Genomic DNA, 25166 nt, shown 5'->3' with positions numbered 1-25166 from the left:
TTCTCGTTTGTGCGCCTTTAAAGACAAGAAACAACGCTTTTAAAGCGCTGCTAAGGGCGGGTTGTGCCAGCACTGGCGTATTGAAGATGCCTGAAAGTGACAAACCCTCACTTGCCCTTTCAGTACACGCGGCACAACCTAGGTCCTGACACCTTTGCCGCTTGCCGCAGCGTTAAGCGGACTCTCAAACCTCGGAGCCTTCATCGCGAGAATTTACGGGATTAGACTCGGGAGGGGAAGACGACTTTTGGCGGCTGACAAATAGCTTTCAGAAGTACTGGGCTTTAGTCTCCGGTTTAAAGCGCCTCTCGGACCCCATTGCGCGTGCGCGCACGTGGCTCCACCCTCTTTGTCCGGCACCTTGTTCCCAATGCTTCCTGCACGCTGGACGGCTGGACTCCTCTGGCCCTCAGTTAGGAGGTCCACTCCCACCGTAGTGCGCCACGGCCTCCGAGAGCCGCTCTTCCAGAGACGATGCGCGGTCGCCACCTCCTCCCAGCACCCAGCGGGCCTGGGACCTGGGCTTCCTCGTGGCCCGACGGCGAGTGGGGTTTACAAAGGAAGGGATGACTTGGAGGAGAGTTTTTTATTTCCCGAGTATTTCCCGGAGCCGGAGCCCGCACCGGCTCTAGAAGAGCAGCTGCGGGAGCTGCGGCAGCGTCAGGAAGAGGAGGAACGACAAAAGCAACAGCAGCGAGAGGAGCGGCGGCAGCAGAAGCTACGGGACAGCCTCCGGGTGCACCGGGTCGTGGGACACCCTGACCCGACGGTGCCGCCCAGCGGCCTGAACTGCTCGGGCTGCGGGGCGGAGCTGCACTGCCAGGACCCTGGCGTGCCCGGCTACCTGCCCAGCGAGAAGTTCCTTAGCGCCGCGGCGCAGGCCGACGGCGGGCTTGTGCGGACCGTGTGCCAGCGGTGCTGGCTACTGGTGCACCACCGGCGCGCCTTGCGCCTGCAGGTGAGCCGCGAGCAGTACCTAGAGTTGGTGAGCGCTGCGCTGCGGCAGCCTGAGCCCGCCCTGGTCCTTTACATGGTGGACTTGCTCGATTTGCCTGACGCCTTGCTTCCCGATCTGCCCGCGCTGGTAGGCCCAAAGCAGCTGATCGTGCTGGGGAACAAGGTGGACCTACTGCCCCAGGACGCGCCCGGCTACCTACATCGGCTCCGGGAGCGGCTGTGGGAAGACTGTGCCCGCGCCGGGCTCCTGCGATCCCCGGGCCACAGAGGACCACTGCACCCCGGCAGGGGCGGGCCACCAGATGGGGAGGAGAATTCAGATCATTCGGCCAGGTCCCGTACTGTACTCCGGGACGTGCGGCTTATCAGCGCCAAGACTGGCTATGGAGTGGAAGAGTTGATCTCTGCGCTTCAGCGTTCCTGGCGATATCGCGGCAACGTCTACCTCGTTGGTGCTACCAACGCTGGCAAGTCCACTCTCTTCAACACGCTCCTGGAGTCAGATTACTGCATCGCCAAGGGATCTGAGGCTATTGACCGAGCCACTATCTCCTCCTGGCCTGGTGAGCCTTAGGAGGTCCGCCCCCTTCGTGTTTTTGTTTTTGTTTTCACACAATTGTATATCAAGTGTTTACTAAAAACCTTTCGTTTTCTGAGATGTCAGGAACCGTTTGGAGCCTTCGCCTTAACAGTTCTCTCTACTGTGGTCACACCAGTCTTCCGGCGTCAGCTTAGTGCTTGGAATAATAATAGAAATATTTATGGAGCAGTTCTGTGTTCCAGTCACGGTTCGAGGCATTGGAGATAGCTAAGCCAGGCAACAAAACAGTTCCTGCCCTCATGGAGGTTTCCCTTTAGCTTTACTGTATGTTTTCCTGGAATGTCCTTTGACTTTCTAAACCTACCTCCACTATCTTAAGTTTACCCATGAGATCAGTATACTATAGACATTTAACATTGTAATAATTCACTGGCACAGTATGATATGTAGCTTTCTTGAGAAGAAATGTCAATTTTGGGGGTTTAAGATGCAAATCGGGTCCTTCTGTGACCCTGTCTTTATTTAACATGTGGCAAAACTACCTCATTTGTTTCTCTGAAACCAGTGTTTAACTTAGTTTTGTACACTGTTCTCTGCCCTGGACTTTGCTCGGATTATACACAGCAGTTCTTTTATATAGAGTGGTAGTTTGGTGAAGATAAAAAGAATCAGGCCTGCAGATTTAGGATTCACATCCTGGTTGAGCCTGTGAGCCAGTCCCTGAACCCATTTCCTCATATGTGAAGTAAGGGTAGTTTTGTAGAGAGTTGTCATAAAGGTTAAGTAAAATAAATCACAGTACCCAAAGACAGTGTGTAGCTCTTCGAAAAATGTTACTTGTCCTCCCCTTACTCCATTGTGCAATTTTGTTAAAATACATTGTTTGGTATTTCAGGTACTACATTAAACCTACTGAAGTTCCCTATTTGCAACCCAACTCCTTACAGAATGTTTGAAAGGCAAAAAAGGCTTAAAAAATATGCAGCTGAAGCTGAAGAAGATCTTAGTCAGCTAGAACAAAATCAACTTCATCTCTTAAAAAAGCATGGTTATGTAGTAGGTAAGCATCTCCTGCAGGAAAACTCTTGAGGGGGTCTACACTGAAATTCTTTTTCTTTTTTTTTTTTTTTAATCTTCACCAGAAGACATGCTCTCAGACCTTAGAGAGAAGGGCAGGGATGGGGAGAGAGAGGGAGGGTCACACGAGGACATGCTCACTGACCTTAGAGAGAGGGGAAGACGGAGAGAAACATCGATTTGCCGCCTCCGGTCCAATCAGGACCAACCCCACAACCTAGGCTTGTGTGTCCTGACTGGAATTGAACCTGCGACCTTTTGGTCTATGGGGCCAGCCCGCAACCAACTGAGTCACACTGGCGAGGCCTCTATGCTAAAAGTCTTTGTGAAGCAACCTGAAATACTGCTGTCTGGGCTAGCCAGTTTTTGCGGGGACAGACTACTTTCCTCATTCTGGAAGATCAGGGCCCTTGAGAGGCAAACCCAGAGTTCATGGTGCTGAGAAAATTGAGAAAGTAGATACTTGGGGAAACCCAGGAAAGGAATCGTATAGTAACTGCCCGCCTAGGCAGTGTCAGCAGTAAAAGCATTCCCACTGAGATGCAGCCCCACTCCTTGCAGACCAGTGCAGGTGGTCGACTCTAAGCAGCAGCTTTACGTCAGATGGTCCCCTTTCTTTGGTATTTCCTTTCAACCTTCATTTACTAAAAACAGTTTGATTTCCAATACTTCCCCCCATGCCTGATATACACAGCCAGCCACACACTTGATCCTTACAAGAGTCTGACTCCTGCTGCCTTTTTTTAAAAAATAAATACATAAAGCTATTATCATTGTATCTCACTTTCATAGCTCATAGTCTTAGTAACTTATTTGACACAAACATAAGAATTATCTGTCTAGAGTCAAAGGCTTTAAAGGAGTGACTAATAACTTCAATATAACTTGTTCTAGGAAGAGTTGGAAGAACATTCGTGTATTCAGAAGAACAGAAGGATGAAGCTCCCTTTGAGTTTGATGCTGATTCGCTTGCCTTTGACATGGAAAATGAACCTGTTAGAGCTGCAGATAAATCCACCAAAAAAGTAGATCTGACCCCACAAGATGTGAAAGATGCCCACTGGTTTTATGACACCCCTGGAATTACAAAGGAAAATTGTGTATGTATTTGATGTGTTTTAGAAACAACTTTGAACTACACAAATACTGTCTACCTATTAAGATAGAACACAGGAAGAGAGGTACACTTTCATTCTAGACTCAGTTTTGACTCATTCATAGAAGTGGTTCAAGGATGACTATATTCCATCAAGTTCTGTATTTCATTTGTTGGGCTTCACTGCTAACACCCTACTTACATTATTATTATGCTTCTTGCCTTAATCAGGGAGACATTTATAGAATCAGATTTTTGAGGTTGAAAGAAAGCATACCATATTTTGCTGTGGATAATGCGCACCCACAGTTTTATGTTCATTATCTATGGGATTATTTTACCCATGGTACGTGATCATTATACCCATGTATAATGCACATCCTTATATTTCCCTCAAAAATCTGGGCAAAAAAGTGCACATCATACACAACGGTATACCGTAAATTGCACTGCAGCCCAGCTGCCTATGCACATTCGAAGTCCCTCTATAACCTGTTCATCGGAGGGCATCCAGCCTGAACTAAAAAGTAAGGAGTGACTCATCAACTGCAGCAGTGATGCCTTGCCTCCCAAGGTAACCTGTTTGGTTTTCATCTGCTCTTTGTATTGAGCTGAACAGTCTCCCTGTACCTTGTACTCATTGTTTCTCAAAGTTGTGTGGAATGAATGTAACACCTATTTTTCTTGTCAGATTTTGAAATATTTTAAAGTATAGTGTCCTATCTCTCCCTCATCCTGCCTTTTTCTTTCATTAGTTCATCCAGCAAACAGTGAGTACTTACTATGCTAACATAATCCAGATTATTTGTTCTTATTTCGTACACATGTTCTCTCTGAGCGACAGACTATACATCAACCCAGGTCCTTTTCGGAATGTTTTCTTCTTTTTTCTTTTGCTTTTAAAATATAGCATTCTTTACTGGCAATTCTTTATTAGAATTAGTGGGGTTTTTAAATTATGTTTTATTGTTTATGCGATTACAATTGTCCCAGTTTTCCCCTCTTTGTACCCCCTCCACCCACCCACCCACCCACTCCCACGCCCTCAGGCGATCCACACACGGTTGTCCATGACCATGGGCCACGCATATATGTTCTTTGCAGGATGTTTTCAAATTTGTTTTTGTTCTTGGAGTATAACACTAAGAACTAAATTTCTTGTATAAGTGCCCTCCTACGAGAATAATTTAGAATAGGATTAGTGCCTTTTTAATCCAATAGCAGTATCTCCTGGACAGCTTTCATTCAATCTTGTTAAATTTAGCCTATATCCTGCATACTCATTAAATCTCACAACTTTTTATTTGCAGTTTCGATCATCATCCAAGTCATTCATTGACTCAAGTGTGCGTCCAGAATACAGCCTAACCGCAGGTCCATTAATCAGCTTCCTTTGAATCTGGTTACTGACCAGTCTGTAATTCACCTAATTGTCTCTGTATCTCCCTGTGAAACAACATTGGTTTCTTAAGTGCTTTCCTTGCTTTGTCTCATGGGGATTAGAGTGCCAGTCTCAGAATTGTGTTCTATTTAGTGACCCATAACATAGAATCATATGAATCTTTTTTTTTTCCCTTCTAGAATTAGTGCCATGTCCGGTCTTCCTTAGCAATCAAAAACTTCAGAGTAATTGGACTGTTTTCTAATAATGTTCTATCACCTTAACTTCAACTCATTTTCCCATTTTAGACTTAGGTCAGGGATAACAGTTACTTTAGTCATATATACCCTCTTGTCAGATAGTCAGAAAGGCAAGAATTTGCTAAATATTCCAGCCAGAAGAATGAGACCTCAAGATATTGGATATAAAGGGTCTTCAAGATTTTTAAGATAGTTTGCATCTAGTGTCAGATTATCGATATATTTATTTGAGGCCTTAAATCAGTGTTTCCCAAACCAAACCAAGAAATTCTGTTGTAAAATGGAAGTATTAGGGTCTAAAAAGTGTTAAGGTGGTTTCTTTACCGCAGTTTCTTTACTGTGCTTTTTCAAACACATGTCCTGGGGAAAACTACTTGCAGCCCCCTTATGTATTTTCTTGTGAGCCTCTCTAGGTATCACATGTTTTTATTGTTATTATAATAATTTCCTTACTATTTTTCTATTTTTTATGTTTTCAACACGAATTATATTTCATTTTAATGCTTTTTTATTTTTTTATTGTTCTATTACAGTTGTCCTAATTTTTCCCCATTGCTCTGTCTCTCCTGCCCCGCCCACCATACCCTACAGTCAGTCCCGACACTGTTGTCCCTGTCCATGGGTCATTTATACCCATTCATTGAGTAGACCCTACCCCTTCTTTCCCCGCTTCACCCCTCCAGTTGCTGTCAGTGTGTTCCCTGTTTCCATGCCTCTGGTTCTATTTTGTTTGAAATGTAAATGTACCACAGTTTTTTGATCCAGTCATTTACTGATAGGCACTTAAGCTGTTCCAGCACTTGGCTGTTGTCAATTGTCCTGTTATGAACATTGGAGTGCATAGGTTCTTTTGGATTGGTGTTTCAGGATTCTTAGGGTAGAATCCCAGCATTGGAATCACTGGGTCAAAAGGCAGTTCTATTTTTAGTTTTTTGAGGAAATTCTGTGCTGTTTTCCACAGTGGCTGCACCCATCTGCATTCCCACCAACAGTGCACTAGGTTTCCCTTTTCTCCGCATCCTAACACTTGTTTGTTGATTTGTTAATGATAGCCATTCTGACCAGTGTGAGGTGATATCTCATTGCAGTTTTAATTTGCATTTCTCTGATGGCTAATGATGCTGAGCATCCTTTCATATACCTCTGGGCCTTCTGTATGTCCTCCTTGCAGAAGTGTCTGTTCAGGTCCTTTGCCCATTTTTTAATTGGATTGTTTGTCTTCCTGGTGTGGAGTCCTATGAGTTTTTTATATATTTTGGAGATCAAACCCTTGTCCCAGGTGTCATTGGAAAATGTTTTCCCATATGTTTGGTTCCCTTTTCATTTTTGATGTTTTCTTTGGCTGTGCAGAAGCTTTTTATATTGATGTAGTCCTATTTGTTTAGTCTTTCCTTTATGTCCCTTGCCCTGGCAAGTGTGCCCAACCTGTGGCACATAGGACACATGGATCCCAGGATGGCTATGAATGCAGCCCAACACAAAATCGTAAATTTATTTCAAACCTTTTTTTTTTTTGCTCATCAGTTTTCATTAGTGTTTGTGTATTTAATGTGTGGCCCAAGACAACTCTTCTCTTCCAGTGTGGCCCAGGGACGCCAAAAGGTTGGATGCCCCTGCGAGGATACACAGGCGACAATATTGCTGCATGGGGTGTCTGAATTTTACTGCCTGTTTTCCTTTCCTCTAGGACTTTTATGATGTCACAGCTCATGTTTAAATTTTTTCCATTTTGACTTTATTCTTATAGTGGTGTAAGTTGGTGATCTAGTTTCATTCTTATTATTTTTCTTAAGAGCCAAGTTCACAAAAATTTTGTTTTCCCTTTTTTTACCTTCTCTATTCTCTTCCTTTTTAAATCAGATGTCAGTTCCTTAGATCTTACCAAAATCTTATACTTTCTGACTTTCGTTTCTATTTTCTCTAATCTATTAATCCTTCTTCATCCTTAGACGCCAAAGGATTCATAACTTTCTCATTTTTGTTGAGTATTTGGGGGAAATAGGGAAACTAAAGACCAGAATTTAGGAAGGCGTTCTTTAAGCTCTTTACCTGATCCTAGAATGCTGTGACCATTTTGCATTTAATGCAGGCACACTGGCCACTAGGATATAAGATAGTTTATTGCCTCTCCTTTAACTGAAAACCGCTGCCCTCTAGAAGCTTTGATGGTGAGGACATATATTTCCATCTTGAGACTGGAACATCAGTGTTTTCAGCTCATGCCAATTTTGACATTCGGGGGATGCTGCTGACATAAGAAAGTTTCATACTTCTATAAATATTTTGTCATTACTCAAGATTAACTTGTGAAACAAGCATAGAGCATTTGTAAATTGATTCATTTAGACAGAAACAATGAATAAATTTTATGTGCAACGAAGTTCAACATATTTTGGTTTATTGTGAAATATGGAATATATTTTCATCACTTTATCTTACAGGTAAATCCAGTATATCTTCAATAAAAGTAATTCTGTAAAAATAAAATCTGCCCTTTGCTTCACAGATTTTAAATCTTCTAACAGAAAAAGAAGTAAATACTGTTTTGCCAACACATGCCATTGTTCCAAGAACTTTTGTGCTTAAACCAGGAATGGTTTTATTTTTGGGTGCCATAGGCCGCATAGATTTCCTGCAGGTAAGAGAAGTCTGTATGTACCATTAAAAAATGACTTAGTATTGGGATTTATTTTAGGGAAGCAGGTTTATGAACACTGGGAAAATGTTGATAACTAGGTCATGACTATGTGGAGCACTGAGTACTATTCTTTTTGTTTTCTTTTCAAAATGCCCATTGTAAAAACCTAGGACAAATTAATGGGGGGAGAATACAGTAGTAGGGCTTAAAACCCTATCTTCACTAGTATGTCGAGTACCCTATACAGCTGGCATTAAGAAAAGATACTTCCACTACCCCGTGGTATTGTTCCCCATGGAAATCATCAGTCAGACCTTTTAAGTACAGGCTTAATATGCATTAAATAGATTCCACATTTCTTTACATCCCAGGATTTGTATACTTTTGTATATGTGGTTTTTGTCTGGAATTCTCTGAGATAGCATCATCCTGGGGGTTAGACTATCTGGAGAATTGCTCCCGTCTTGCCAAGTGAGGAGAAGAAGATAAACAAAACATGGTCGTGTCCGACAACACTTTTTGCTACTTGCAGGCTGTTGCTTCAGCACACTTCTTGGGTTTTGTGTTTGTCCACAATTGTTCGGAAATTTAGCCTTACACACCTAAACCCTTATATATTTCTTTAAAGCTCACAGAAGGTTAATTTTTTAAAACCTAACTTTACCCAGAGACAGTTGAAGCGACAGTATTTCCTTTTTTTTTTTTTTTTTAAGAAAAGTATCTTTAAATGAAATGAAACAAGACTAGGTAAGGAATCATAGTTTTACATAAATTGTGGAAATGCACTGCTTCTAACATATTGTGCCCTTGTTTTTGGGCATCAATATAGTTTAATTACAGCTGCCATGCCAGTACTTACAAAGGGAGCTTGATTTTTTTTTAATTATATCATGTAATGTGCTGCTTTTGCAACTGTTTCATTGTGCCAAATAACTTCTTTCTTTCTGAAGGGAAGTCAGTCAGCTTGGTTTACAGTTGTGGCTTCCAACTTCCTTCCTGTGCACATCACTTCCTTGGACAAGGCAGATGCTATATACCAGAAGCATGCAGGTCACACATTACTCAAGGTGAGGTGACACATTTTGGTGATTGCATAGTTAGGTTAACATACACCATGATGCTAGACACCCCACAGCTCTGCTAAGAAAGCAGAACCCCCTCTGTCATACCGTCAGCTGGCTCTCCCCTCACCTTGTTCTCCTTGAGGATCTGACTGTAAAGTGAAGTGGGCCCTATTGAAAAAGGGGATGTTGGACGGACCCTAGAATAACTACGGAGCTATGTTTTCTCTAGACTGTACTTTCCAATGTGGTAGCTGCATTTGGCTGTTTAAATTCATTAATTTAATATTAAATAAAATGTCACATTTTGTTCATTATTTGCACTAGCCACTTTCCAACGGCTCAGCAGTCACATCACTGCAGAGAGTTGTACTGGATAACGCCGAGTGAAGAGAAGTGACAGATTTTCTCAGAACTGGGAGATGCTACTGGCGTCTTAATAGGTGGAGGTCCAGGGTGATGCTAAACATTCTACAGGGCACAGGATAGCCCCTCACGACAAAGAATTGTCTGGTCCAAAATGTCATACTGCCAGTGCTGAGAAGCCCTAGTCTGGGCAGAAAAACTCTCTTCCCAGCTTCTTAATCCCAGATACCTATAGACTACATCTCACCTTTTGTCCGCTGTTCCACGAGCTACTTTCTTCAACCTGTAAATATGTTAAGGTTTCTTTCATCTCTAAAAACAAAACTCAGGGTCCTCTTTATTTCTTTTCTTTACAATCGAGATCACTCCTGCTCCTCATGCCCCTTCCTCTGAAGCCCCTGTTTGGCCCTTATGTGCCACTGACATTGTTCTTACCAAATGTGCCAAAGACTGAGTGGGTACTACTTTCAGCTCCTTAGCAAGACATGCTGTAGACACTGTTGGCTAGTGAGTATTGTAAAATGGTTAAGGTCACAGGAGCCAGACTGCCATCAAATTCCACTGCATTCCACCACTGAACAACGCTGTGTGACTTTAGGCAAAAGTCACCTTTACCTCTCTGTGTTGAACCTATGTCATGAGGTGGAGGTCAGCGCACTGAGCTAAGTAAGTGCTGTGTGAGCGTCTGTGGTGGTGCTGGAACGTGACAGTTGCAGAAGTACCAGGTACATCCAGTGAGAGGTAGCTTAACATTAATTCATGCTCATGCAACCAAAAATAAGTCAAAACACAAAACATACGTCTGCCCTTCAAAGATGGTAAAAACTAACCTGGCTTGAGATACAAATACTTCTCTCTGGATTTCCTAAGAAAGCTAGGCTGAAACTAAAACTCCATTGAAAGAACTGCCCTACAATTAATATTCCAGAGACTTGTAGGATTTGCCAAGTGGGTGGGGACATAAAGGCAATTGGCAATATAGGATCTGTTGCTTTTTCTGCAACAAGACTTCCTTAGTTTATGTGACATGGCTCTCAGGAACATGAACTCTGTGTTGCTCTACCCCAGGTATCTGTGTAGTTTTGGGGATGGACCCCACTGACATTTTCCAAAGCAGCGATTCCAGTCTTCTCTCCCAGTGTGGCATAAACAGTTTCTCTCTGAATCTAGCCCTGGAGTTCAAGCTATGATCTGCTTTCATTAGGCTGTTTTTGAGATCCTTAAATATTTTCTCAGCTTCCAGTTTTTGCTGCCCTCCTCAGTTTTTACCCCCACCACAAGAGCAGTGGTTCTCAACCAGCACAAACTTTGCCTCCAGAGGACATTGGGCAATGACTAGAGACGTTTTTGGCTTTTACAGCTTGGTAGGTGCCGTGTAGATGCCAAGGATGCTGCTGAGAATCATACACTGCACAGGATGGCCTCCCCACCCCCTGACAAAGATCCATTCAGTCCAGAATGTCAGCAGTGCTGAGGTCAAAAACCCTGCACTGCAGAGATCTTCCCCAAGTACAAACACAGCAGGTCACAGTGTTGGTGGTGGTGGTTGTCGTCATCTCTGTTCTCTTTCCTCTTTATGATCCCTTGGTAGTTTCACATTACTGAGGAGTTTGCACTGATAGCCTCATCACTAATGCACAGACACACAGCGTACCCTGGACAGTTAAACTACAGTTCCTGAACTCATCCCTTCTCCAGTTTTGTATCTATACATGAATGCTAACCCAGCATAACTTTCCACTAACTTCTACCTGCTTCTCAAAATACTGCTGAGATACTGCTTCTTCATTGATGTTTTCCTTGACCAAAACCCATTCATTACTTCTTCTTCCACAGCCATAGCACATAGTATATGCCTCTCATCACATTCCTTGCTTAATATGTTTACATGTTATTTCCACTTTCTGATCTTCCTAGGAGATGAGACCATATTGTAAAATCTATCTTTGTGTCCCTAGTACTAAACACAGACATCTGTTAATGAATAGTTATTATCTAGTCACTTCCAACTCATGGAAACATCTTTAAACATAGAAGTTGTATCTTATATATGTATTCTTGGCTTGTCGTGAGGCAGGGGTTAATCTTTGTGGGATGCCAGGCTTATAAGAGCTAAGGTATTTGGAAAGATGTTCCTTTAATCGCCCAACAGTACTCAGTGTAAGGCTTTATGGAGGGCTGTAAAAACAGTGCAAACTCATAAAGCAAGATTCTGCTATCAGGAGGTTACCGCCCACACGTGGCCCCTGGCACTGGGAACTGAATGCTTGCTGTGCTTCTCATTCGACCCAGAAGTGCTTTGGGGTTTTTCCAACAGTTAATGATTAAAAGGATTTTACTCTTGATCCCTATATGGAATTATCAGTGTTTTAATTAATATTAGAGTTATGGGGAATTTAATTTGAATTTCCATTTCCAAACATCTTCGTTTTATCCCCATGGAAGGTTCCAATGGGTGGAAAAGAACGAATGGCGGAATTTCCTCCTCTTGTTGCTGAAGACATTACCTTAGAAGGAGGACTTGGGGAATCTGAAGCAGTGGCTGACATCAAGTTTTCCTCTGCAGGTAAGTTCACACCAGGCACTTCTTTAAAGGTGAATAAAGTAGACTTCTTATATTTTTGTAGGAGTCTGCCTTAACCAACACAAGGTGAGTATTTTAAGGTATATATACTAGTTTATTCATAAATGCAACCTACTCTGAAAACAAATTTGTACCTTTTCACAAATGCATCATATGCTCTTTTAAAAAATAGAATGAAGGAGAACAGTAGCCTTCTTCAGTGCTCCATTTTAAGCTTTAATTCAGTGGTTTTCTTTTTTTTTTTTTAGAATTTTTTATTTATCAATTTTAGAGCAAGAGAAAGAGCAAAGGGAGAGAAACATCAATTTGTTGTTCCATTTATTTCTGTATCCATTGGTTGATTTTTGTATGTGCCCTGACTGGGGATCAAACTTGCAGCCTTCGCATATCAGGAAAACCCTTTAATCCACTGATGTACCTTTCTAGGGCAGGTTTAGTGTTTTCAGTAAGACAGTTGCTAACATACGTACCTGGCAGGAGAGACACTGATCATGAAGGAGGTTTTCCCAGGGCGAGGCTTATCCACTGCACTCCAGATGAGCTGACCCCTGTGATTTCCCCCACTGTGGGAAACCCCGCTGCACGATGTGTGGTAGTGGGGAGAGGGGGGCAGGGAGTTGCTGATACCATTTGTGTTCTGTCACATGCCTGCATAGGTTGGGTTGCTGTAACGCCTCAGCTTAAGGACAGGCTACATCTCCGAGGCTATACACCTCAAGGAACAGCGCTGACAGTCCGGCCCCCCCTCTTGCCCCATATTGTTAACGTCAAAGGAGAGCGCATCAAGAGGAGCGTGGCCTATAAAACCAAGAAGCTTCCTTCCCTGGTGTATAATCTGCAGAAGAAGAAACAACAGATGAAGATATAAAGCTGACCTTGCTCGTGCTGAATATTTTAGCTAAACTACAAAGCTAAATTTGTTACTGCTCAGAACTGTGCATATTTGTAATGTACTCAGTTTGTAAATACAAGTTTTCTTGTAGGGTGTGTACATATGTGTGACCCAAATATTTGTATACCTAAAAAGGAGTTCTGCTACATTCAAGTGCCTCACTACTGTCTTTTTTTATTGAGAACAGATGTCATTTCTTATTTGCAGTCTACTTGAGAGGACAGTTTAGCGATTGGCCTATGAAAAAGTGGCAGGAAATCAATTTCTCCAAATAAGAGAGACATGAGTAGGTGGCTCTGCACCGTGTGGTCGCCCAGGGTTCCCGCTGGTGGAACATTCCATGGCTTCGCTCTCCAGTCGGGTGTTTGCTCAAGTGGCCATCCTTTCCCAGTGAGGGGGGAGAGGCGAGGCGATGAAGTGCAAGCAGCTTCCCCGTTTAAAAGAAGGGGCAGAACCTGAAGGTGCATACATCATTTCACACAGTCCATTGGTCAGCAGTCACATGGCCAGACCCACCCACAAAAAGCTGGGAGATTGGGGGGCCAGTAGGGACCATTTCAGATCTTTAGCACTTAAGACAAGGGGAGAATGAACACTGGAGAACAAAAAGAAGTTTACCTTACAGGAGTTAAAAGTGTTTGAAATTTTAGGTAAAAAGGTTTCAAGTTACATCTTGTTAGCATCCATAGTCTATTCTGCAACTACCAGAGAGTTTAATTAACCATTTTCACATTTGTATACACTGTGTAACATTACATCAATCAGAAATGTTTACCTTTTGTTATTTCTAGATGAATACATACAACGAGCAATTGGCAGGTCAAGTCCCAGGCGCCTTGCCATAAGTTGAGAAAAGTGCTAGCAGGATAAGCTGGCCTGAAATGCAGTCAGGTCCAAGAAGTTCCTATAGACTCAGGTTTAACATAAAGTACTTCGAATTGTTTTATTTCATTTTACTGATTTTAGAGAGAGAGAAGGAAGGGAGAGAGAGAAACGTCGATTTGGTGTTCCACTATTTATTTAAAGGATCGGAAGACACTCTAGCCCACTGAGCTACTCAGCCTGGGCAGCATAAACTTTTGTTCTCTGTCAATGTGTACCCTCTAGCCCCCCTTCTCACTAAGTCCTCTTAGAATAAATGCAACTTGTAAAAACTTTGTAGATCTCGCTTTCATCGTGCTTCAAAGTGAATGCTATTGGCATATTGGGGAAGGTAGTTTTTTATGTTTAAAACTGCACTTAAGTGTGTCGGGGCGTCCCTCTTCCCAGATAATAAAGGCCGGTCGCCCCTCCCCCACTCCGGCAGTCACTGTGGCAACCTAACAGTACTGCTAACGTTTCTCAACTCACCCTCTAGAGGGCAGTAGCTTCCCAACTTCAAATTGGTAACTGATTTCCAGGTTTTCATTATGGACAATGAAGTACCATTATTTTTACAAAGTTAAATTGTGGCCACTATATTTTTCTCTGCTGTTCCTAGTTTGGAGCTTAGGCCTACTCTTTAGAAAAAAAATGAAGGAAATATGGTAAACTTGGCATTTGTACAGAAAATACAGAACCTAAAAACTGATGCTGTCAGTACCCCAGTAACTTCTCAATACATATTCTAGGAAGAAGAGCTCTCCCTAGTCTCTGTAGGCTTTTAGGCCTCTTGCCTAACAAAGATTCCATGTTTTAACATTCACCACTTATATTCCCAGGTCTCTTTTACCTCTAAAATTCAATGTTTCGGTTTCATACATCTTGACTGAGGCATATCTAAAAATGTTCCAAGGTGCCTTGCTAGGAGTTTTAAACAGCGCAGTTTACTAAGTTTCAGTTTCCCTAGTTACATTAATCATTTCTTCGGGTCTTCATTTTCTCACCAATAAAGTGAGGAAATGGCAGATTTTTCTCAGCCCTAACCTTTTACGATTCTCAGTAAAAAAGCAGGAAAGCAAGGAAAGGGTGGTTCCAACACCTCTCTCACAAAAAAGACACTGCATGCTTAGACAGCCGAGGACTTCTGCTAGGCTCTGGTATTAATTTACTTCATATTCTGCTAACATAATGCAGCCCAGGATCACTGCTGGCCTATTCAACTGTTCCACAGTGGGTTTTGCTTTAAGAAAGTTGGTTTCTGAGTCTTAGTTTACTGACACTCCTTACTCCATTAATCTGAGTATAAAGACTTCCCTTGAATCAGTAATCAGTTACACATGGCAGCTTACAGGAGCTGGTAAAGAGGACAAATTAATGGCTAAGTGGCAGGACAGCCCCCTCACTTCCACAGAACAAGTTGTTCTGAATGGTGAGAAAACAATTAAGCAAGTTTATACTAGATTGTTTACTTGGCTCTACAGCCTTGTGGTGGTCGGTATGTCACTTCTTTTGTATTCATGACACCTACAAAGACAAAGCATGTGCCCTTAAAGGGCTTTTTACTTTCTATGTGATACTAGGTTTTATTTTTAAAAGTTACACCTTCTTTCTCTTTAAAACAGCACCATTTTTTTCCAAAGTTGCTGAGACGAAGTTCAGTTTAACACACTTTGTATTTTTAGTCACCATAAACAGCAAGCTGTACCCATCACCAGGGCTTTACTGTGTAGTTCCCCAGAGTCTGCATTTATGTTACTTGCAACACTTCCCATGACCAAGGAGAAGTGGCGTGCAGATGCAATCTTGTGCGCTTGTGTGTTTTGATCATTCAGACACTTCTTGCAAAAGGGAGCTCGAGACATTTCCTGCAGATGACTAACTTGGAGCTTCAGCTGTCCCGGCCATGGCAGGGTTGTTGTTGCTTCACTGGGTAGGCACCCAGCGCCGAGGCAAGCTGTTTCGTAGACAGCCTCTGATCATTTACCCTGGCTGCCCTCCCACTTGGCTCTGCCTCATGGAGCAATAGAATCATTTCCATTCTTTCTCAGACTGTTCCATTTTCTCTTGGCTGCTTTCCTCCTCCCAGGGGGATTGTTTTCCCTCAACTGTCAAAGAGTAATGCTTAAACATTAAAAACAAGACTCCAGAGTCATGTGAATTGAATAGATAGCACCTCTGCGGGCTCTTAATGTCTGTCATTGTTGTCTGCCCCATTAGTGACCTGTAGTGGCAAGGGACTGGTTCAAGATTAGTACTTGAACATCATATAGAAATGATGCCTCACTTGTCCCCTTCCTGTCAAAGAGCATCCATTTAGTCAAGGAATTTCACTCTCTGAATATTTCTAAGTCTATGCTTAGACCATCCTTAAAACACCCATGGCTTGAAACTCTGTTTTTCTAAAGCTTCCTTTTACTTCCCAAATAATTCTCAGAATTTATCTTCTGGGTAATGAACCTAGTAGAAGAATGTACTGGGACTTAACATTATTATTGATAGATTCAGTAGGTATGATGCTTAATCACAGACATCATCAGTACCTTTGGCCTATAGCTACAGTAAATTTAAGAAAACTGAGGCCACCCCCCCCCAAAAAAGAGACACACATGTGCTCGAGAACACGTCATCAGGTGATCTGGGAAGTGAAAAACTGCCAAGATAATTTCTTTTCAGTAGGTCCCTGGAAAATAGACATTCAATTAGGAGAATGAATTAGAAGAATGAGGGAATTTGTTTGGTTGGTTGGTTGGTTGATTAGTTTATGTCCTCCCTGGATAATAGCAACAGAGCAGACTTAAATATGCTTAGCAGAATTTACACTTTTCTTGAGTTTCTTCCTTGCTTGCATAATGGCAGTGGTGCCCCACGTTAGGTGTGTTTCAGACTACTCATAGTTGCTCTAGTCATACAATAGCCCATGTACCTTATCATTTCTTTACAGTCCTGTAACAGTAGCTAACTCTTGCACTGAGCCAGGCACTATTTGGAGTGCTGTATGTATATTAAATGAATCCTTACAACAACCCCATGCAGGAAGAACTGTTACCTGCATTTACAGGTGAGGAGACTGATGCCCAAGCAACTTGTCCAGGGTTACACAGCTAGTAAGTGATGGAGCCCTGATTCAAACCCAATCAGTCTAGCTCCAACACCCATGTGGGGTTTTTTTAATAATATAGTGAAACTGGCTTGTTTACCTTTTGATATACAGTTTTACAGATTATAATATTGGTATAGGTTCATTTAACCACCACCATAATCAGGATACAGAACTAGCCCACCAGCACCCATGTATTTAATCACTATACATACTTCCTCCATGTACTAAAGCCCATCATAAGTCTAAGCACCAGAACTTTTCAACCTCAGCAGGGAAACATGTTATCTCAGGAAAAAAAAAAAAAAAAAGCACAATAACTTACCTTGAAGACCTCCAAAAGAAATGACAGTTTCTTGTTAACTCTGTGTAACTGCTACTTAATTGTCTTTCTAGCTTTCTTTGATTCCTACCATATACAATTCTACCTTTAAAATATTTAAGAGCTGGGAGGGGTGAAATGTATGAGATGCTACATCCTTGCAGTCTTACTTTACCAATGCTACCCAAACCTAAACAAATGTCCCAGTGTGATTTTCACGCTGTCTTACCATCTCAGGTAGCTTTAAATTGACTGTGTTTACCCTGACTGGTGTGGCTCAGTGGGTTGGGCATCATCCTGCAAACTGAAAGATTACTGGTTTGACTCCCCATCAGGGTACATGCCTGGGTTGTGAGCCAGGTCCCTGGTTGGGGGCCGCTGAGAGACAACCTACCTTGCACATCAATCTCTTTTCTCTCTTAGCATAATAAAATCTTTTAAAAGAACAAAAATAAGCTAAATAAATTCACTGTGCTTTTATGGCTCTCTGGGAAGCTTTTCACATTGCTAGTGAGCTTTTCCAAGTACCACGGACAGATCACAGCATGAGTGGAGATCCTGACCCACAATTCTGATTAAGAAAATAGTAAATAAGGTACACAGGAAATCTGGAATGCAAGCATCTAAAGAATTACACCACCAAACTATCAGAGAACAGAATCTGATTTTTAACCCTGGCCCTACCAGTGACATAGGATCAGAACAAGTGGTCCCCATTCACTCACAAATCACATAGCCTGAAAAACAAAATTAGTTTAGCTCTGAATCTGTTTAAATGGCCTTGTCTTCTACTTCTGTAGCACTCATCCTGTTTCCTGTTCCTTTTAACATCTTTGACTAAAAGAGCATTCTGGTTTTCTAATTAAAAACTTTCTATTATCTCCAGTTTTAACATCTGGCCTAAAAAAAGATTTATCTTCTTTTACTGCCTTTGACTTTAAACTCTATGGTTACTCAACAGGATGGAAAATTAGAAAAATGGGGACTACTTTCCTTTAAAGGGGCACATAAAAGGTGTGTTTTATTGAAGCACTAAGGAAAATGTCTTTTTCATGGAATAAAGCTATTACATAAAGCTAATTCTGAGAAATGTGTTGAAAGTTTTCAGCATGGGAACTTGAATGAAACTGTTCAACAAAGGAAAATAATGCTTAACAGTCCCATTTACCCATGAACTCTCCCATTTGGCATGGAGCAAGTCACTTCTGGGCAGTTCTCGTTTAATTGGAAATGCTTCTTTTCCATTAACTAGATTGAGGGCATGATTAAGCGTGCATCCATGTCTATTGCTGAGTAACGAACCACTCCAAAACTTGGTGACTTTCAGTGAACATTATTTGCTCCCATTCTTTAGTTTGGCAGTGTAACCTGGGCTTAGCTTAATAGTTCTGCTGAGGACATGCATTTGGAGATCTCGCTCCATGTCAGGGGCTTCAGTTGAGATGGTTGTTAACAGCTGGGCCTTTTTCCATTAGCCACTCTACCTAGCAGGGGCGTCCACCCTTTTAGTGTCTCTGGGATACACTGGAAGAAGAGTTGTCTTGGGCCACACATTAGATACATTGCAACCATAATCACAAAAAAAAAACTCATACTGTTTTAAGTAAATTTACAATTTGGGGTTGGGTGGCATGCATAGCCGTGGGTTGAACACTCCTGATTGGGTCTCACCCTCAAGTAACTAGTTGAGGCCGATAGGCTTGTTCACAAGGTGGCGTGTTCAGAAAGTCCAGAGTGTGAGAGTAGAAGCTGCAAGGCCTTTGGAAGCCAAAGCTCAGAAGCCAGATATTGTCACTTTCTACGGGTCAAAGCAAGTCCTAATGTCAGCACAGATTCAAGCTAATTGGAAGGGCTGCAAAGAACTTGTGGCCATTTCTATCCACCTTGAGGAAAATGCAGTATAACATGTTATCTGTTCTAATGATCTTACATGAAGAGAACCCACTGTAAATCAAGTAAGAAATATGATGCTAAATTTACCTCAGGAGACAGATGCATAAAGCAGCTATGTGACGAGAAAAGGAAGAAGGGAGAGGCTGTGAAATTTCTATTCCATTATAAATCTTTTTGGAATATTTTGTTTTTAGCTGTGCAATTTTTACTGGGTTGGCCAGAAAAAACCCATTACGTTTTTTCAGTACAATGGCTCTAGTAGTGCTTAATTGTCTTTAACTTCATTTCAAAGTTTTGTTAGGTTGTATTGTGACAGTTGTCATATCAGTGTCCATTTAAAAAAAAATCAAAACTGCCAAATTTTTGTACAGCCATTTTAATATTGAAGATGGGGGAAAATATGAAGCATTTTCATATTATGCTTTACCATTTCAAGAAAGATAAATACACAACTGAAATGCAAAGAAAGATTTGTGCGTTGTATAGAGAAGGTGCCATGACTGATCAAACTTGATCAGTCAAAAGTGATTTGTGAAGTCTCTTGGTACAATTGACATTTTGGCCAAATAATTCTTTGCTGTGGGACTGCCTGATGCACTGGAAGATGTTTAGCAGGCCACTGGCCTCTACCCACTAGAAGCCAATTGCAGGAGATAGCCCACATACTCAAAATATCCAAATCAATAAACGTATTGGTAAAAATGAAAAGTGTCTTATTTTATAGAAAAATATAACAGACTTGTTGGCCAACCCAATACTTTGGTAAATTTAAAATGGAATAAAGTTTACTCTTCAAGGAAAAAAGTTGGGGGTTTGAGGAAGACTCCAAGCTAAAGATCCTGAGGCCCTAGGAACTGGCTCGAACCACGGAGAGGGGTTAGAAGTGATTTCAGAGACCCTTTTAGCACTGGCCACCTGCCAGCATTTTTCCTATCCATCCCTATCCCCACCTACATCTATTCCAGTCCTGTCAGAGGACGCTGGGTCCAGGCTTAGTTTTGGAGGAGGGGACCTTGTGGAGCAGGGACTGGGGAGAATAATTGCAGTCCCACTTCCTCCTAAACCAGTCTTCAAATCAGTGTTTTATTAGAATTTTACAATGGGGATCTAGAGATACAGTACTAATTTCTGACTGTTACAGCTCCCCTCTGGAACTCCTGAAGTAGTATTATTTATTGGCAGGGCAGAGTTTGGGCATTCCTAGGTTGCTGCCCTCAATTCAATCACACCAAAGAATAATAAAACCTCTCCACTTTAAAACTCTAACAAGATATGCAAAACACACAAAACCACTTCATCTTCTAAATAGCTGAAATTCTCCAAGAGGCAAGAGTGGCTTACCCTGTGTCAAGACCTTGGAGGGTGGAAGGAAGACAGGTTAAAAATGGTGCCAGATGAGAGGGGGGTTGAGTGGAAAAGGTGAAGGGATTAAGAGGTACAAATTGGTAGTTACAGAACAGTCACAGAGTTGTAAATTATAGTACAGGGACCATAGTCAGTAATGTAGTAACCACGTCTAGGGCCAGGTGGGTACTGGAAGTATCAGGGGACCACTCTGTAGGGTACATGATTGTCTCTACCTCCTACACTCTACATCTGAAACCAGCACAGAACAATGTTGAATCAGGGCTGTAACTGAAGGATACAAAATGTAAATAAATGCAATCAAGTTTCAGATCTTTTTAAAAATAAAAAACCAGAAAACCCCCCAGCACATGCACGTTTCTCAACTACATTCCAGAAAGAGTAGCACACATTTCCCTTAATATCCATTCAAACCTAAATGTATATTCATCTAGCTTCCTCAGCCACCACTATCCTATTTACTGACACATTCAAAACTTTTTTCAGACTCAAAAAATATTGAAACCCAAAAAGAAACTATTTGAATTATCCCCACCAGTTAATGTGAAAACCATCATAAAAATGAAAAGCAAAAAAAGGTACAAAGTTGTAACATAATTTTAAAAGCTTTATGAATTTCGTTTTACAGAATTGTTAACTTTGTTAAGGCCACTTAACTGACAGTGTTTGAGCAAGATTTGGGATCTGGGGACCTGCAAAAGCCTTAGGGTATACACTCTATGACTTCCCAGACGCTACCGTAAAGGACATTTCCATTCATTCGACCCAAGTCCAGGAGATCTATCTCCATGAGGGGTCCTTCTTCTGGAGTTCACTGACTTGAGACCAAGGCCCTAAAATAAATTTGTGCCTCTTTTTCTGCATGGGGTGAGCTGACCTGGGGCTGCTTGCCAGCAAGCCCTCAACTTATCAGCCCAAACTCCAGCATCGTTAGTGCAGTTTACAGGCTGGTGGGTGTGTTTGTCTCTGCCCGCTGGATACCACACAAGCAGATATGCATTCATGTCAAGGGTATTTGCTGCTCTCACCTTTCCTTGTGTCTAGATGTCCTGTTAAAGTAGGTCTCTACCACAGCCTATCAATTCTGAGAGACTGAGTCATGAACCTCCTGCAAGTATCTGCAACTCAAGTGATATTCTAATGGATCAGACGGGACAAATACCAAGGCTTACAATATAGCAGGCTCAGAAGGTCCAAGGGCCAAGGACATTTTCAAGTAAATCCAATTCTTAATGTTTTCAAATAGTTACCTACATAATGAACAAGGCAGCTTATCTAAAAATGCAAGCTTATACTCAGTTGTAGGCATAAATAGAATCAGGGCAATTGTTTTACATGTACTTTTATATCAAAAGGTACAATTAATCTTACTGCTGGCAAACTTCTTAAGGTCTTTAGTAAATATAAACTAGTTAGCAGAATGCCCTCCATATCATGTCAATGCATTAACCTTGTTAAGAACATTCAGATTAGACTTAAACCCATCCTATTATTTTAGCATCCATTTCCCCACATTATATCCTTCACTTAATCAGAAAAACAGTATGCATGTGGCACAGACCTATCACTTACTACTTGTGTGACATCAGGCAACTAACTCATCTTTAGAATGCAGCCTACTTCTTAGGCGTGTTAAGGGGATTAATAGTTAATCTAATGTGGTTAAAATAATGCTTGGTTCTGTACATCTAGAATTACTCATAATGCTAATGCAGGATCTCCAGTCTCATGCAAAATGTTCGGATTACTTCTGGGGATCCCCAGATGGCTCATGAGTAAAGCCTGCCCACTCTTACATGAGCCACTTTCTTCCTCCCTAACAGCTCACTTTAATGGAATTTCCCACTTCTGTGCATAAGGCACAGAGCAGCCAAAGGCAATGTCTCCTCACACAACTGCTGCTGCTACTGACCAGTGAAATTATCACGTTCATCAGTGTCCCTACCAAGGGCTCTCTGTGCTTCTCATACTGCTTGACCATTACTGCCCTTGCCTTTCTCTGGACTCTAGGTACTGCAATCACCATAGTTACCTTGGCTAGTTCTAACTCCAAGGACCCATGCTTGCTGAGTAAACTTGCCTCATTCTCACTTTTAAGGTAAGCTATATCTTGTCAGAAAAATCTTCTCTCATGCAAACAAGGATCCCACTGAACTTCCCACACTGGTCCACTAGACACGACTGAATTCCAGCTATGGGTGTAGCTTATGCTCATGTAGGGACCTATAAAAGTTATTAAATTGTAATTTAATGTACCATTATGTGGATAATTCATTCACTCCAGTAATGTTAGTTAAGTGACAGAGTGCTATTCCCCTACTGCAGTATTTTGCCATGTATAATGAGCACCCACGCTTTTGGTCCAAACTTTTAGAAAAAAAATCTTTTTTTTTAATTCAATTTTTATTTATATTTAGAAACAAAACCAATTATCATATTCCACGGTGTTATTTTGCATATGGATATCGTTATTGCTTTCTAGAGTTACACTTTTAACACACAAGCATAAATAAAAGAACTAAAACATTTATATAAATAGGGAATTAGTACTGCCCATGTATAGGGCACATCCTTATTTTTCCCTCAAAAAAACTGGGCAAAAAAGTGCACATTATACACAGAAAAATGCTGTATATTTATGCTAAACATTAGTTATTGGACATGTTACTCATCATTATTGTAAACAACACTAAATTAAATATTCCAAATACATAATCTCCCATGTTAAGAAAAACTTTAAAGAGTGTTAAGACTTGACTACTATTGGCAAATCTGAAAGATTTGCAAATCTTAAGAAACTAAGTATAAACTTGTAAAGTTTAAGAAATTATGGTCCTCTGAAACACTTCATAGTTTCCACTCCCATATACATCCACACTGTCAACAAATTCTGGCAATAAGTATATCAGAAAAAGAAATTAATTAAACCATAATAATCCACAACTATAGAGAACATCATGCAGTAGCTATAAAGAATGAGGAAGGTCCTTAACTACTGACAAAGACCTTCAAATTATGAGTTTTGCAAATTGCAGGGTATTGGTAATCTTATTTACAGTAAAAGCAAGAAATAATGCATTTTGATATGCACACATATGGAGGTAAACAGTAACCAGTAAACCATCAACAGCAGTTAACTCTAAAGAAACAAATGAATAAGAGGGGGGAAAATGAGTTAAGCAGATCAGTAGGAAAAAGCTAGTTATGATGGATTTTTATTAAGTTTTATGAGAATGTAGTTGTATATGCATCATGTGATTTTAAATGTAATTAGAGTGCACAGAAAAAGGTGTGATGTCTCAAAATCATTAAATTAGGTTATTGTTCTCAAAAATTGCCCCTTCTGGTAGTATAAACTTGACCTCTAATAAATTTCCACTTGCAGTTTACTCCTCAAGAAATTCCATCAAGCTTTCATAAATTTTATAATACTGTTATGACTTAAGCAGAGAAAAATTTTGATATGTCTCAGCTCCAAAGTACTTGGTCCTGAGTAAGAATCCTTCAGTTTATTAAGTGACTTGAAGAAGTCTCATATAGGAAGCTGGAAAGGGCAGCCCCCACCGGCTGAACTGGCATAAAGTGAATGAATTACTGTCAGATCACATACGAGAAGAATTTGAGTCCCCAGGAGAAGGTAATGGGCAGAATATCACCTCATCCAGAGGGTGTAATAGAGTCAAGCAAAAATCAAGAGATGCCAAAGTCTTTGTGTTTGTTGGGGAATAAGAGTTTCAATATATCCTCCCACAGAATATTAATTATAAAGGGAAAAATCAACTTTACAGTGCAGAAATCTGGTGGACACCTTAACTAAATAAAATACAGGCAATAATGGGACTAACCTGACATGTGCCTTCCTATGTAACTGATGCAGTTTAGTATTTCTGACAAAATGCATAACAAAAAGCATGAGGAAACAATTAGAATAATCCAAATTAAGGATCATTCTTTAAACAGCTGACATGTACTCTTCTTAATGACAAAAAGGAATTTTTCCAAATTGAACTGAAGAAATGAGGACAGCTCAATGTTGTGGGTGATTAGGAACAGGGAGATTGGTACAGCATTTTGACATGTGGCTCAATTCACACAGACTGCTATTAGATGCTACCCCAACCTTAAAAGTCCTGAATTTGATTAATTACAGTATGGGTGTACAAGAGAATACCCTTATCCTTAGGGAGACCCAAACTAAAATAAATATTCAAAGATGAAGGGGTATTCTTGGAATTTATTCTTGGTATTCTTATGGTTCAGCAAGTAATACTTAATACATATAGAAAGCAAATGAGTGGTGAATCCAAGTTAGGGGTACACAAGATCTTCAGGATAGCATTCCTGCATCTTCTCTAGAAGTTTGAAACCTCCTCAATAAATGTTTCTTAAGTCTCTTTCTTAAGATCTATTTCCTACTACTTGGGTTGACTCTCCTTGACTATAAATGTTAAGGCATCCAGAAAAATACCCTAATCTGTCCGTGAACCAGAAGATTTCTGCATTATAAGAATTTTTTAAGTTCAGTAAAACTGTCTACTGATTAGCGAAAACAAAGACAAACACACCTCACACACAGTTCTTGGACTAAGCAATGAACAACTGTTTGCCCTACTAAGGACCACATAATGTTTTAGATGCTTGAATAAAACAGTGAACATAAAAGCATCCTCACTCTGAAGATTATAATACAGACACAAAGCCCATATACTACTTTAAAAGCTCACTATTTTGAGCCCTGACCGGGGAACTCAGTTGGTTAGGCCATCATCCTAACA

The 25166-nt window shown here is 41.1% G+C and overlaps 1 protein-coding gene and 1 non-coding gene across 2 annotated transcripts; both read left to right on the top strand.

Moving 5' to 3' along the window:
- Positions 1-212: 212 nt before the first annotated feature.
- NOA1 (nitric oxide associated 1) lies at positions 213-14007 on the top strand. The gene is made up of 7 exons (XM_045834605.1): positions 213-1520; positions 2394-2558; positions 3470-3675; positions 7819-7950; positions 8901-9017; positions 11823-11943; positions 12618-14007. Exons 1-7 carry the CDS (start codon positions 371-373, stop codon positions 12827-12829), a joined length of 2103 nt encoding a protein of 700 aa, XP_045690561.1. The 5' UTR covers positions 213-370; the 3' UTR covers positions 12830-14007.
- On the top strand, positions 12424-12592 carry LOC123815977. Its single transcript, XR_006785198.1, has one exon. It is a non-coding gene; the product is annotated as a U1 spliceosomal RNA (small nuclear RNA).
- Positions 14008-25166: the final 11159 nt, after the last annotated feature.

This window comes from Phyllostomus hastatus, unplaced genomic scaffold, assembly GCF_019186645.2.
Source record: "Phyllostomus hastatus isolate PE091 unplaced genomic scaffold, TTU_PhHast_1.1 phas_contig_196, whole genome shotgun sequence".
Lineage (NCBI taxonomy): Eukaryota > Metazoa > Chordata > Mammalia > Chiroptera > Phyllostomidae > Phyllostomus > Phyllostomus hastatus.
This window is presented reverse-complemented; position numbering and strand designations above follow the sequence as displayed.